General features: G+C 38.1%; 1 protein-coding gene across 2 annotated transcripts in view; it reads right to left on the minus strand.

Moving 5' to 3' along the window:
- B9D1 (B9 domain containing 1) overlaps positions 1 to 13,829 on the minus strand; it is a 109,374-nt gene continuing 95,545 nt past the window's right edge. For both annotated transcript variants that reach the window (XM_063430455.1, XM_063430454.1), the window contains 2 exons: positions 6,596 to 6,663; positions 1 to 2,516 (listed from right to left, as the gene is read on the minus strand). In XM_063430455.1, coding sequence (XP_063286525.1) covers positions 2,389 to 2,516; positions 6,596 to 6,663 — 196 coding nt within the window. In that variant the 3' untranslated portion in view covers positions 1 to 2,388. The remainder of the gene's footprint in view (positions 2,517 to 6,595; positions 6,664 to 13,829) is intronic.

Consider the following 13,829-nt stretch of genomic DNA (forward strand, 5'->3'; position numbering starts at 1 on the left):
TTCCATTGATTAGTGCAAAATAGTTTTCTTCTAATGGGGAGCCTATTGAAACTATTAAAGAAAAAAGATTGCAAGATACTTTTTCAGCATTAGCGGGAAAATCCAGAAATCCTATATATTTGTACATCACCCAGTGTTGAGGCCGAACATGATGCTTGACATATGTCTTCTGCAGAAAAGGGTCAATTAGCGACAGTGTCCCGGGACTTTTAGGTACTGATGGATGTACTGAGCAACAGACCCTAGAGTCACTAAAAGAGTTAATATGTGCTTATGTACAATGATGCTTCTTTAGAAATGGATATATTATCGAAAGATATTTCTTTGACCTTCAAGGGAATAAAAGCACATACAATAGTCAGGCATATAAAGTGGTTGACCTTAAGAAATATGTTTCTCTTGCTTTGGTATAAATAGAAGCTATTTGCCTGACCGACTCAATACTTATTGCATATTCAGAAAAAGGAAAGACCTGAATTTTGTCAAGGGTGCTTTGAAAATGAAGGCTTTTGGCTTTTTGAACTAAATTCATATTAAATAAAATATTCTTCAAACCAGCCGTCAATGACTAAAAAATATCCCAGGATTTACAGGGACTTTAGCATAAATTGACATGTAGATATCACAAGTAAGAAGTAAATCCCGCTGTGATGGGAAGAAAATGAACAAATTGGACAGAAGTAGGCAATCGTAGCTATACAGCTGCAGATTTTCAACATATATGTTCTTGTCATAAGGATTACAGGACCTTAAATTCTTATTAAGGGTTTGTTGGCGCACATACGGATATATAATGATAGGCAAATGGTTGTGCATGTATAGATAAAATGTTTCTAGCTATTGGAGGGTCTAGTTGAATAGGGATATAAAGCAGCCTTGCTGGTCAATGAGATATGAGAGCACCAAGATACATCAGACAGAGCTTGCAGCTCAATCCCAAAAGACAATACAGATGGCCATGGGCACATTATTCTGTGGTTCATCTCGCTAACCAGATCAGGAAGCAAACTAACATTAATATATAATACACTTGCTCGTGAGAACACTTGCATGATGTATTGATTACATTTTAATACTTCCTTAAAATGGACATTATTAGGATGACCGGCCCAGTTACCCAGTAAAACCAAGAAAAGAGCTAATAGGTTTGTAACTAGCAGCCAAATAGCTCTTTGGACCAAGAGAAAGGGCATGGAGATTGCAAATGTTATTACAAGATGAAAAATGCGAAAGGTACAAAGAACCGAATAGTCCCCCCAGGATTTTTTAAAATCTTTACTTCATAAACAACAAAATAAAATAGGCAGCCTCCATCAATTAACGAGGTTTGTGTTTTACTCTCTAGTTACCATTACTACTCCATAGCACGGTAGTGGTTATGGTTCCTAGAGTGGCATGGTGCCGTGGTTTAGTTTTTAATAATTTACCACTTGCTAGGTAAGGCACACAACATGTTACATGGGGATTGCTGCTTATTATACACAGTGCTTTGTGAAATAAAGAAAATTTACGTGAGGTCCTTACGATTTGTGAGTTGAGTTGGGCAGACTCAAGCAATGTTGAGAAGTGGTAATATGCCTTAGCCCTTTGAGCTTAGATCTCCTAATGCTTTGATTGTACGTGTAACATAACATATCCATCTAAACGGAGATATTAAAATATAAAATGTGCATCACATGACTAAAAGAAAAGTAATCTCTCTTTATCATTGAGTATTCACGAAGGAGACCAGGAAATATCAGCCTTGACTTTCGGGAGAGTTCCACACACCTATCGATGGTGGCAGGAGTTGGTTGGTCCATAGTTTTCTAAATCATTAAGAAAAACCAGCTCATGGCCATTGTAATAATTGAGAATAAAACAAAATGTGTGGCTTTAAGTTCCAGGTTAGAGAAGATGGAAAAAATATTTGGTAGCCACACAGCACATTTCTTACTGACTCTACAATATCTATTAAGAATTTACAATGTTATTGAGTGATGTATTGATCTATCAACTGAGCATGTTGACAGAATTTCATTTGATGCAAAACAACTACATGCCTGTAATAGATACGTCCAACTACAACTGTCTGTTCTGTGAACTCCCAGACTGTCTCACAACATTGTTTTCTGGTATCGCTGTATCCAACTTAAACATCAAAAATGTAACTTAAAACAAATGGAAACCTAGAAAATCAAACAGAAAAAGTTATACATTTGTGATGATAAAAGCCCGGGTATTTTTTTCATGTATTCAAGGTGGCCAGATGCCTTCTTCTGATTGTCCCTGCACAGTGTCTGAAAATCAATTGCTTTCACACATCAGCATAAACACAGTCCACAGTGATCAGGAGCCTAAAAGAGGACTTGTGAGAAGCTCTGGCTTTGATGATGGCTTGTCCTGTTTTTAGGGATTAGGAACAATTGGTGTGCTTTGAAAATTGGTTGCTGTGTTGTTGTATCCGAGCTTCTTTAGATCCTTGGTTACCACACTGAAGGTAAGGGTGACAAATCCTTGTGACCTCACTCTTGTAACTGTAAGATAAACGAGTGCAGAGTTACAAATACTTTAATGTAATTTTCAGAACTTTGCAATCAATGCACTCAGAGAAACACACACAAAAAAAAGGAATAGTGTGATTCATAGATGTTTTGCACTGCTCGTTGGAAACAAAAGTAAACTAAACACAAATTTGTCCAAAAAACAAATAATTAAAGGGACCATATCGTCACCAGAACAACTACAGCTATTTGTATTTGTTCTGGTGAGTAGAATCATTCATTTCAGGATTTTTGCTTTGAACACTGTCTTTTCAGAGAAAATGCAATGTTTACTCTACACCAGGGATAGGCAACCTTCGGCACTACAGATGTTGTGGACTACACCCCCATAATGCTCTTACACTCATAATGCTGGCAAAGGATCATGGGAGGTGTAGTTGAAAACATCTGGAGTGCCGAAGGTTGCCTATGCCTGCATTACAGCCTAGTGATAACTCCACTGGCCACTCCTAGAGGTGCTTCATTGGGCAGTAGTGTGCAGCACTGCCATTCAGTGTCTCCTCCCTCTGCATGCAGACACTGAACTTTCTTCATAGAGATGTATTGATTTAATTCATCTCTATGAGGAGATGCTGATTGGCCAGGGCTGTGTTTGACTTGTGCTGGCTCTGCCCCTGATCTGCCTACTTGACAGTCTCAGCCAATATTCTGATGATTTCAAAAGACAGAGGCAGACAGGGGCAGAGCCAGCAGCTTCAGACTTGAATATTAAAGTAAGATTTTACTATATTTAGGGAGACAAGACGGGAGCAGGGGGGCCAGATGGTGGTTTTAAGACTGTAGGGTCAGGAATACATGTTTGTGTTCCTGACCCTACAGTGTTCCTTTAATTATCTCTCCATCCTGCAATTGTTATTACTATCTAAATACAGTGGTCAGACCATGAAGTTCTAACATTTTGCCTTCAAGCCCAGGTAAAGGAAACATAGTGAAAATATGTTGTAATACTATTTTCATAATATAAAATTTACCAACTACCAGATAACCAACATAACAGCTGGTATTTACTAGAAAAAAACATTTGACAATGTTATACCCTTCCTAGTTTGTTTGGCCTTTAGCCAAATTACACAGATCTAATAAAGAAGGAACACAGGGGAGAATAATCTAGAAATTCGGGGGTTATTGCCCTGCCTGCAGTATCTTTAGTATTTGTTCATTTCTCAGAGCAACAGGTGCAATTCTCAGCAGGACAACTCAGCCTATTTATTATCTATATGAGGTTTGATGAAATGAAATACCACTGATTTGCGTCACAAGAAAACCTATATCTGGGAAATAAATGGCCCAAAATATTGGAAATATCTTCGTCATTGTAACTCTGATCAAAAAGCACCTGCAGTGATCTTTAAAGCGGCTCTGTTGTTTCTCGTTTTTCTTTTGCTTTTCCTTTACTTACGGTCACTTTATTTTGATTGATTAAACTTCCAACTTGCCACTTGCTATATGTATATTTAATATCTTTTCCTCTTTGAGCATGATCTTAGTACATGGGTGCAGCCATTTTGTCCTTCTCTGCCCATGATGTCTGCATTCTGGCTTTCTGTGGGATTGATTTTACTGGTGGATTGTGGGTAAGTATCACTGACAACTTAAACAAAACCTTGCTACACATTAATGAATTACTTCATTAAAAATATATTCAGACTTACATATTAGTAGATTAGAACCATTTATTTGGGGTGACAAAGCCACTTTAAAGTGTCCCTGATGGTACTTTCAAATACTCAAACTATATCAAAATGAGTTGTAATTACTGTTTAAATATCGGACAATGTCGAATGTTTTTAGAATTATTTATTAAACACGGGTTTTGTGTGTTTGGTTTGTATCCATCAATTATATAAATATAAAATGTTTTGTAACAGATTGATAGATGATACAAATAGATGGACAGACATACAGAACATAATTTTAAAAATGAATGACCTGGCAGATTATCATTTCATTTATAAAAAAAACATTTTTAAAACTACCCTTTTCGTACTATAGACTTATTTCTGATTAAACCAGAACATTTAACTAGAAATACAAGCCAACACTACAATCCAATCATTGTAACATGCTACATTACATATATATATAGCTAAAATCCACACAATCATTTTATGTTCAATTTGTTTTTTCATGGAACACACCGATGTGTTTTATATTAAGATGAATGTGAGAGGTAATATCTCAATATATCTCAATTCCAGCTCCTTATAGGACATAATTGGATGAAATGAGTTCCTTCCTTTCTGAATTCACCATCTGCAGTTGAAATGCGAAAGCTGGGCTTGGAATTACTCACCAGCCCACAGCTAATACAAGAGGCACTTGTTTGTTAATTAAACACTTCTGTAATTTGTTTCCTTTAACAATCGCATCAATAAGCTTTTATATAAAGCTCAGTTTTGGTCTAATAGATTAACAAAATTATGGAAACTTTTAATTCCGCCCTTTACTGACCCAACATTTCAAATCTTGCCAAGGTGACTTTTCCAACTCTTGTATTAGATAAGCAGCAAACAAATATTTAAATACATTATCGAAAAGGAGAAAATCGTGTGGTTAATTTGTCCTTATGTTTGTTGAAACACCTCCCTGGCTGTCCATCAGATAGCTGGGGAGGTTTTCTTCCTAATACCATTAGCTCCACTCCTTCCATGTCTGGTGCACCTGGCATTGCCTCCCCCAAGTCACATGGCTCATTCTACCTCATTGGTCCCAGATCCTGTGTCCTCCTCTTTGACCCTGTGCCCTTCTCCTGCCACTGGGGTCCACCTCAAATTGACAGACTAATTCACAAAGATTGGTTAAAGGTGTAATTTCATTCGGCATCTGATTGTCTGTAACTCCTATTAATCTTAATGTAGAGTCCGGAACACAAACATGTATTCCAAACCCTATAGTTTTAAAAATCACCATCTTGCCCCCCCACCCCAATCTTACCTTTATTCCAGTCTGCTGCTTCTGCCCCTGACCTGCCTCCCTGGCTGACATCAAATCGAAGTGGTGACTTCAGCCAACCACAATGCTTTCCCATAGGAAAGCATTGGATTAACTGAGCTTGTCAAGGAGTCAGATCAAGGTCCGAGCCAGCATAAGCCAAACACAGCCCTCGCCAATCAGCATCTCCTCATAGAGATGCATTGACATAAGACACAGGGTGACGAGATGTCAAAGGAGACAGAGCCACAACCCAGCGCAGAGGGACATCGGTGCTGAGACCAGGTAAGTAAATAAAATGTTTTTAACCCTTTTTTCACACGGGCGAGAGGGACAGGGGAGGCAGAGTGAGCTTTAGTGCCAGAAATGACAGCTTTCCTGGCATTGTAGTATCCCTAATACAGAGTGGCTACTATATACTTTTATTTTGGGAAATAAACAGCAGGTCCGGGTCCCAACTATGAATTTATGATGTGGGCTTAGTCATGTATATAAAAGATAAGTTGTTTTATTAAATCAAAATTACATACAAAATGGCATACTGCAAAGAGGATTTCTAAGGAAGTGCCTTATAGCACAAAATGTGTTGGCATTTTTTATTTGCACTTTGTTGTTTTGTATGTAATTTGCAATATGTAATATGCAACTTGTGTTTCTAAGCATGATAGAGCCTTTATCTTTGAGACCAGGATTTGCCGTTTGTTTTGCTATATTCGCATTGACTGGAAAACCTATAGTTAAGGACATGGATGGTAAGAACTATTCGGATTTCGTTTTTTACAGCCTATCTAACCTTTGGTCCTTTTATTTATTTATTTTCATCAAGAAGATATAGGCTGAAAAAAGACTCATCTCTTTATTTACTGTAATGTGGATTTTAGTGAGCGGATAGTCTGGTAGTAGTTCCGGAACTCATGTTTTATAAAGAATGTATTAAAAGCCCCCCAAAGTGAGAGTGTATTTTTTTCTGCAGACTCTGATCATTTCATTTCAAACATAATATTATTCATTCATATTTGCTTCTAGAAAACTTCCCGGAAGCATTTGTAAAAAATTTTTTTTAAACAAAACAAAAAAAAGAATATATGAATTACACAGCACATAAAGCATTTCAGTATTACCTTCTCGCCCCTCGCCTTGAGCCACAACTTTTGGATCCGTAAACTCTGGACGGCGGCCTGTTAGCCAACTAGAGAATGATAAACAAAAAACAAAAAAGATAGGAATCAGTGTAGTCCTCGAACACTCTAAAAATGTCCAACAACCATCCATTTAGAAATTGATTATTAGTAGCATACTATCCATAGTCTAAGATTGCTAGTACTGTTCTGTATCAACTGTAAAGACCCTTAAAGAGGTCTTCTAGGTATTCTAACTACTACAGTTCACTGAAGTGTTACGGTCCAAACCTAAATTGTGTCAAACCGTTCTGAAGAAAAAAAATAAAATAAAAAACAAAAATTAAAGCCACATGACTTTCCTAGCGCTTAAAGCCTGGCCAATCTTTGAGAGGCAGTGGGCTCTGGGCTAACATGCTTGACCCATCAATGCTGTTCAGGGTTGGATGGGCTCTCACCAAAGAGTCCTACTTTTATCAAACTATCCAAAAGCATTATGACACTAAACGATGAGATGGGGCCTCTTCGCACAATAACCACTATCATGTGCAACAATAATTATACTTAGATTCCAATCTCCAAACAGGGGTAACTGCAGTACATACAAGCTGGAATAAATCTTAATACAATTTGCACTGCTTGTGTCATGCTGCCTACTTTTACTATGAAAAATGGATTAAATACAGTTAACAGGCGAAAGAAGATACACAGAATTTAGTGATTTATTTACTGAACTGTGAGTTGTCCAGCATTGGCTACTGAGTTGCAAAAAAGCAAACAAAATTATTTGGATAATGAACAGCAGAATATTTCACATATGTAGCCTGCTTATCTCAATTCACCTTTTAGTAAATAATCCTCATATGTACGACTTGTGAGATGGCTACTACCACACCACCCTACCATGGGACCCAGCCACCGTTGTACCATTCGTGCCAAGGACGGAGCGGATGAACCCATCAGTTACTTGACTAACGCTAGTGATAAACTCACCTATTAACATTGGCTGGTAACCACCCTGAAACCTCTGGAGATATATATATATATATATATATATATATATATTTTTTTTTTTTTTAAAAGGGAAGGGAAATGTTCTGTTCTGTTTTCATTGTTTTTATATTCTGCTTCAAGAAAACCTTTTAGACCATTGTGATATGACCAAACTCAAGAAACAGGGGGAGAAACAGGGTCGGCGAGATAATCAATCCAGGAGCTGTACCAGGCAATCGGTAAGTAGGTGACACGGCAGCCGCCCACCCCACCCCTCGCTTTAGTAGGCCGCAAGCTCCGGGTGCGCATTCTCCCAGCAGGGCTTCACAGATGTAGGTTCTGCTGGTTACGCAGTAGGTCGTTATGTTACAGCAGGTAGCTTTTTGTCGAGAAAATGGTCAAGTTTTCCCTTAATTGGAGCAAAATAAGTAAGAACAGGCAGGAGCTCGTCAGACATGCAACCAGCCAGCATGGCGGTCCGCCCCCGCCCCCGACTTCAGACATTTTTTAAATTGCCTGCCAGCCGTGTGCCTTTGCTAAGAACATGAAATAGTTGTTATTATTATTACTGCACGATTGTACAATGTACTAGACTTCGTTACTACAATTTGAAATGAAATGGAATCATTTATTGCACGAAATTGACAAGTAGATCTACTGGTATGGAGAACACGTGCCATTTGTGTCAGCATAAATCACCCACACACTGTTGATTTAAATCATATGTTGTCACACAGCTCAATGTGGGACAATAAACAACAGAAATAAATTAGAATTGTAAGTGTCACTTTAAAGTAGAACCGTCACTTCTCAAAAATTTCAATATGCTTACTTTCCCCCTATATTTAACAAATATGTACTTTAGAAATATCTATCATGCAATTAGGCAGCACCATCTTGGCTCCCTGTCAATCAGTGTTATATGTTATAGAGATAGAGGTAAAGAAATGAAACAGTGTTTACGGTTTTCCTCCTCATTAGCAATGTATGCCTTGGCTATGCCTTGACTGAACTGGGTTGGGATGATTTTTCTGAATATTTAGCTTTAAAATGGAGCACCACATGAAAAAAGGTTAACACACGTTATAGGCGTTATTCAAATTTTTTTTTCGGTCGTGTAATTTCCAGCGAAGTTAAAGTTTACCTTTAAATTGAACTACATTTAGTAACGGTGGCAACAAGCGGAATGGAATCCACAAACCTACATGAGCTGCAGTATTGAGCATCACTGTAGATTCACGGCAAAGTGCTTCAAAATAAAGATCTCGATTACAATCTATCGTTTGATATGTATGCACATGGTAAAAGCTATTCATAAGCTGTTAACATTGTTGTTAACAAGAAATCACAAGCACACTTTTCCAATAATGTTCAAGAACACTTTTGGCATTTGCAGTTTGTAAAAATGCTGTACATTGATCAGTCAAGAGTATAAGAACATATTTGAATCTTAAAGGACCACTCCACAGGGATAAATCACTTCATGTTGCTGAATTGCTTTATGGGTAAGGATTATTCCATTTTAACGGCACTTTATACTATAGGAAATAGGTATTTTTATAAATTATAAAACACCTCGCTGGCTGGAGAGGTTTACTTCCTCCTTCTGTATTTTGTGCGCCTGCCGCCATTGCCTCCCCTTAGTCAGAGAGCGTGTGAGCACACACGTCCACAGGGCTCATTCTACCTCATTGTTTGAGGCACCTCCCACCTCGCAGAGCTCACACAGGTAAGTGCGAGTAGTCACAAATGAGAATCAGGGGCTTCTCATTGAGAAGACTCTGACTGGTCATTTCTTCGGCACATACTGAACGTTTGTGCTGGTAAAAAAGGGGAGGGCTTGCAAAGGATGAACTTTGAAGAACTGTAGCTTTCGCAAGCATTTTGTTTTTACCTCCAATGTCAACATGCATAAATAAATGCATCAATGTTTTCATTGATAGAATATCTACTAAATAGAGATTTAAAAAAATAAATACTGTCCTCGGTGCAGAATCTCTTTGAAAGAACACAAAGTAATACATCTACTTTTGATAAAAACACAAAAATAGGTCGCGCTAACTACAAATAAATGAGTAATAACAATGTAAAATAAATAAATAAAAAGATAAAATAGAACAAAATCTAAAGGACAAAAAGGAGAGGAATAAAAATATTAATATTAATATAAATCCACTTGCACACACTCTGACGGTGAGGAATGGAACAGTTATAACGAATAGTTCCAATACTTTATAGTCTGCTGGTATATTCCAAATATAATGGAATATACCAGCAGACTATAAAGTATTGGAACTATTCGTTATAACTGTTCCATTCCTCACCGTCAGAGTGTGTGCAAGTGGATTTATATTAATATTAATATTTTTATTCCTCTCCTTTTTGTCCTTTAGATTTTGTTCTATTTTATCTTTTTATTTATTTATTTTACATTGTTATTACTCATTTATTTGTAGTTAGCGCGACCTATTTTTGTGTTTTTGCCATTTCTCTTTGAGGTTATTAGAGGGAACCTCATACCCATAGGTTGCAGCTTTTCATTTGTTCCCAGTCCTATTAGATCACTCAGCGCTGATCCAATACCTATCCTTCATCTACTTTTGATGTCAGATTTCTGGAGAAACAGAAAAAGGTTTTTGAAAAAAATCTCATAAAACCCAGAGCTGTGACAGACTCCTCGTTGTAGCTGCAGACCGTGATCTCAGCCAATCCAATGCTTCCTCATAGAAAGCATTGGGGAAGGGGGGTTGGTACAGCACGTGACAAATGCAGCTGCGCGTCAATTAGCATCAGCTCACAGAGATGCATTAACTCAATGCTTCTCTACAGGGAGTGTTCAGCACGAATATGACCGGTTTTGCAGGACCGCAGAATAAAGAGGCAGTGTTTACAGTTGTCAGCCTAAAGGGAGAATCTCTTTGTAGCAGAGCCACTACAATAAGTCGTAACTTTTCATAAATTAACAAATACCCCCAAAATAATCAAACTTAACAGCAGCTTTAAGAGGATGGCCGTCGATAAACTTCAATCTTTGATGTTTTTACAAAGCGCACAAAATGGCAATTTTGTTGGTTGTTAACCTTCATGATCTCAGTAAATCAATCTTGAGATCGAGTGAACAGTGACATCAAACATTCCGCCTGGTTTTACACTCATAATGATAACAAACTGCAGCTCGTTTAATTCTATCAGCCAATAAGAGTCAATGAGTCAAAAGTGTTTTTGGATGATATTTTTAGCAAATTTCGACGGGATTTAATGCCAGATGATATTAAAGCTGCTGAACTCAACACATTGGTCGCCTGACTGAAACAATACCACGTATAAAAGTGAATCAAAAGCATATTTATCAGCCTTATATTAGTATAAGGGATGTTTTAATACTTGTCCCGTATGCCCCCACCCACCATGCTGTGGATAGGGACATGTATACTAAACAGGTCGGTGGGGGCATGTATACTAAACAGTTGAGCAGCCAATGGCTCCTTACCGTAATTAAAAACTAGCAACTGGACGGTAAGTTTCTAATAAACTACTGGTGGGGACCTGCTGAAAATTAAATAATAGGACCTGTCCGCCCTCTACCCCCACCTGTTGCCAGCAGGTAGAGCTCTATAAGATATTTAAAAAAAAAACTATAAAAAAAACGAGGGGACCTCCTATTGTCCATGTTGTTATTCATCCACGTCCTTTAAATTAATGCTTATCAAACAGCTTTTAGATGTTGAATCCAATAATGCCATTTATCAGTCCATACATAGAATTAGATCATCTCAGGTGATATTTTTATTAAAAAGTAAATGTACCTGTTTCAGTATTCAATCAGATAATCATCGGCTTCCGATAATGGCTTATAATTAAATTGAGCCCTTTGTCGACAATACCAACAGTTAACGACGGAGACATTTATGGATTGTGATTGTGTGGAACACCAACATGCACTTATGGATGACGTTTAGAAACTATTATCAAGTGAATATCAGCACTGGATTGTAATCAAAGCCATAGTTACCGTATTAAGAAATACTGACGTAGAACCATGTGCATCTTTAAATGTCAGTGAGAGGAAGCATAAGTAAATATATTTCCAATAAAAAAGTGGTAATTTAAAGTACTTTATGTTTGGCCCCAAATTATTCCCCCCCTTTCAATGTGTAAATATTTTGTAGTCATTAAGAGAACTACGGTAATTTCTGTTTGGTAACAAAAATAGTTTGAAAACACACTTGTAGTTTGATGGCTGTTTTTTTTTATCTTATCTATTTTCTGCTGCACATTGATTGACTCGTTAAGGTTTTAGGGTACGGAACTGTCACGTCCTGCTCTGTTCTGTGGAGATGTCTGGCTTTGGCTTCTGGTATCCAGTACTCTTTTTACTATTCTTGTTTTGTTTCTCTTGGTTTTTTGGTTTTCTAGTCTATGTCTGGTTTTCTTTATGCTGGGATTTCTGGGTTCATTCCTATAGTCCGTCCCTGGGATTCCCAGTCTCCAGGTTTCCTTTAAATGTTTGTTTTATGTTGCCACACCCGTTTGTTTTCCATCATTCCTTTCTGTTTCAGAGTCCTGCAGGCAGCTCCTCAAGGCTTCTGCCCTTTCTTGCAGGTAAGTGCTATATATGTGTTCTTTGGTTGTTTTAGCATACATTAGGCAGTGTAGGACCTGCCAGATATGGGGTACATTGGCGTTGTTGGCAGGCTTGTGCAATGTATGATCATATAATGTGACTAAATCCCCATGTTTTTCATATAGAGTGCTTAGTTATTTCTCCTCTTGTTTTGCCTATGTTATCTTGTCTTGTTTTAGTTTGTATACCCAGTCCATGTACAGTCCTGTCCAGTCATGCCAATGTTATGTTCATGTTTTCCTCATGTCTTGTGTATATGTTCTGGGTTTAGCTTACTATCCTTCTCTGGTTCTGGGTTCTATTAGTTCTGTCTTGTTTTCATGTTTGGTGCCTATCTCTAGTCTTGCCTTGTTTCTAGCACTGGATACAATCTTGCTGCAGAGCCTCCCTATTCAGCTCCTGCTTAATTTCTAAGCTCCTAGTTCCAGGTACCCGCTGAAGCTGATTCAGGGTCTTGGTATGTGGCTGCACAAATGCTGGTGCATAACACCAGGGGGCGTGCGGTTACCCTGCACCAGACCCTGCTAAACCACCTACACACTGTGACTCCTACTCTGAACATCAGGCATTCTGGGTCCCAGTCCTTGCATCGCCGCCCGGATTGTGTCTGGGTCCAGGGCACTGGACCGCCACCCTGACAGGAACAAAGGAAGTTGAAGACCAAGATCTTTGAAGCCTAAACATGGAATGTTCTGTAATGCTCTCATTAGGGAGCATGTTCTAAGGCAGGCATAGTCAAACCTTCGGCACCCCAGATGTTTTGGACTACACCTACCATGATGCTTTGCCAGCATTATGGGTGGAAGTTTTATGGGGGATGTAGTCCACAACATCTGGAGTGCCGAAGGTTGCCTATCCCTGTTCGAAGGAAACAGGATTGTGCTTAAACTGAGATTGCGCAATAAAAAACAATACGGATGTTAACCTAAAACTCTTTAAAATAACTGATTATTATTTATTATACATTTCATCTTTTTTTTCATCTTTTCAAGCTCAGACCCTCAGAGAGTAGAGCCCACTTAAAAAAATAAAATAAAAATAAAAGTAGTCAATGGAAGTATACGAAAAGCAAACAAATGTTATTTCTAATTTTATGCCTACGTTTTGGAATAGGTTATGCTGTAAGTAGCTTCATTTGTTTCGAAGGGCTCACCTTTGATTGCTATATAGCAATAATATATGTTCAAAATAAAGACATGATTCTTCCATTTATATATCATCTCTTGATGGTTGTTTTCATAAAAAAAAATAGGGGAGGATTAGCACAAGCCCTAGGCTTGGACCTTGTGTTGGCGTGTACAACAAATGGGCTAGCAATGTACGCAGCATTTACACCTTGTGATGGCACTAGCGGCTTTCACCTACAAAGAGAACCAGGAGTTAAATGTCAGAAATGTATTCCCTTTCCCAACAGAGGGAAATGAACTACGTCAACAATCAGTTAAAAAAGATAAAAAATACCATGATAACTAGAAGGCAAAGACTTTATACTCAACATGGAAAGTCAATACAACCGCATTTCTCAGGAAGTCGAGGAACTGCCTGATATACGTGCAATTTGAACAGCCTCATGTGTGCGTAGCTGAACTGTAATGTGATAGGGAGAGCACTTGTTGATAA

The sequence above is a fragment of the Pelobates fuscus genome, chromosome 8 (assembly GCF_036172605.1).
Source record: "Pelobates fuscus isolate aPelFus1 chromosome 8, aPelFus1.pri, whole genome shotgun sequence".
Lineage (NCBI taxonomy): Eukaryota > Metazoa > Chordata > Amphibia > Anura > Pelobatidae > Pelobates > Pelobates fuscus.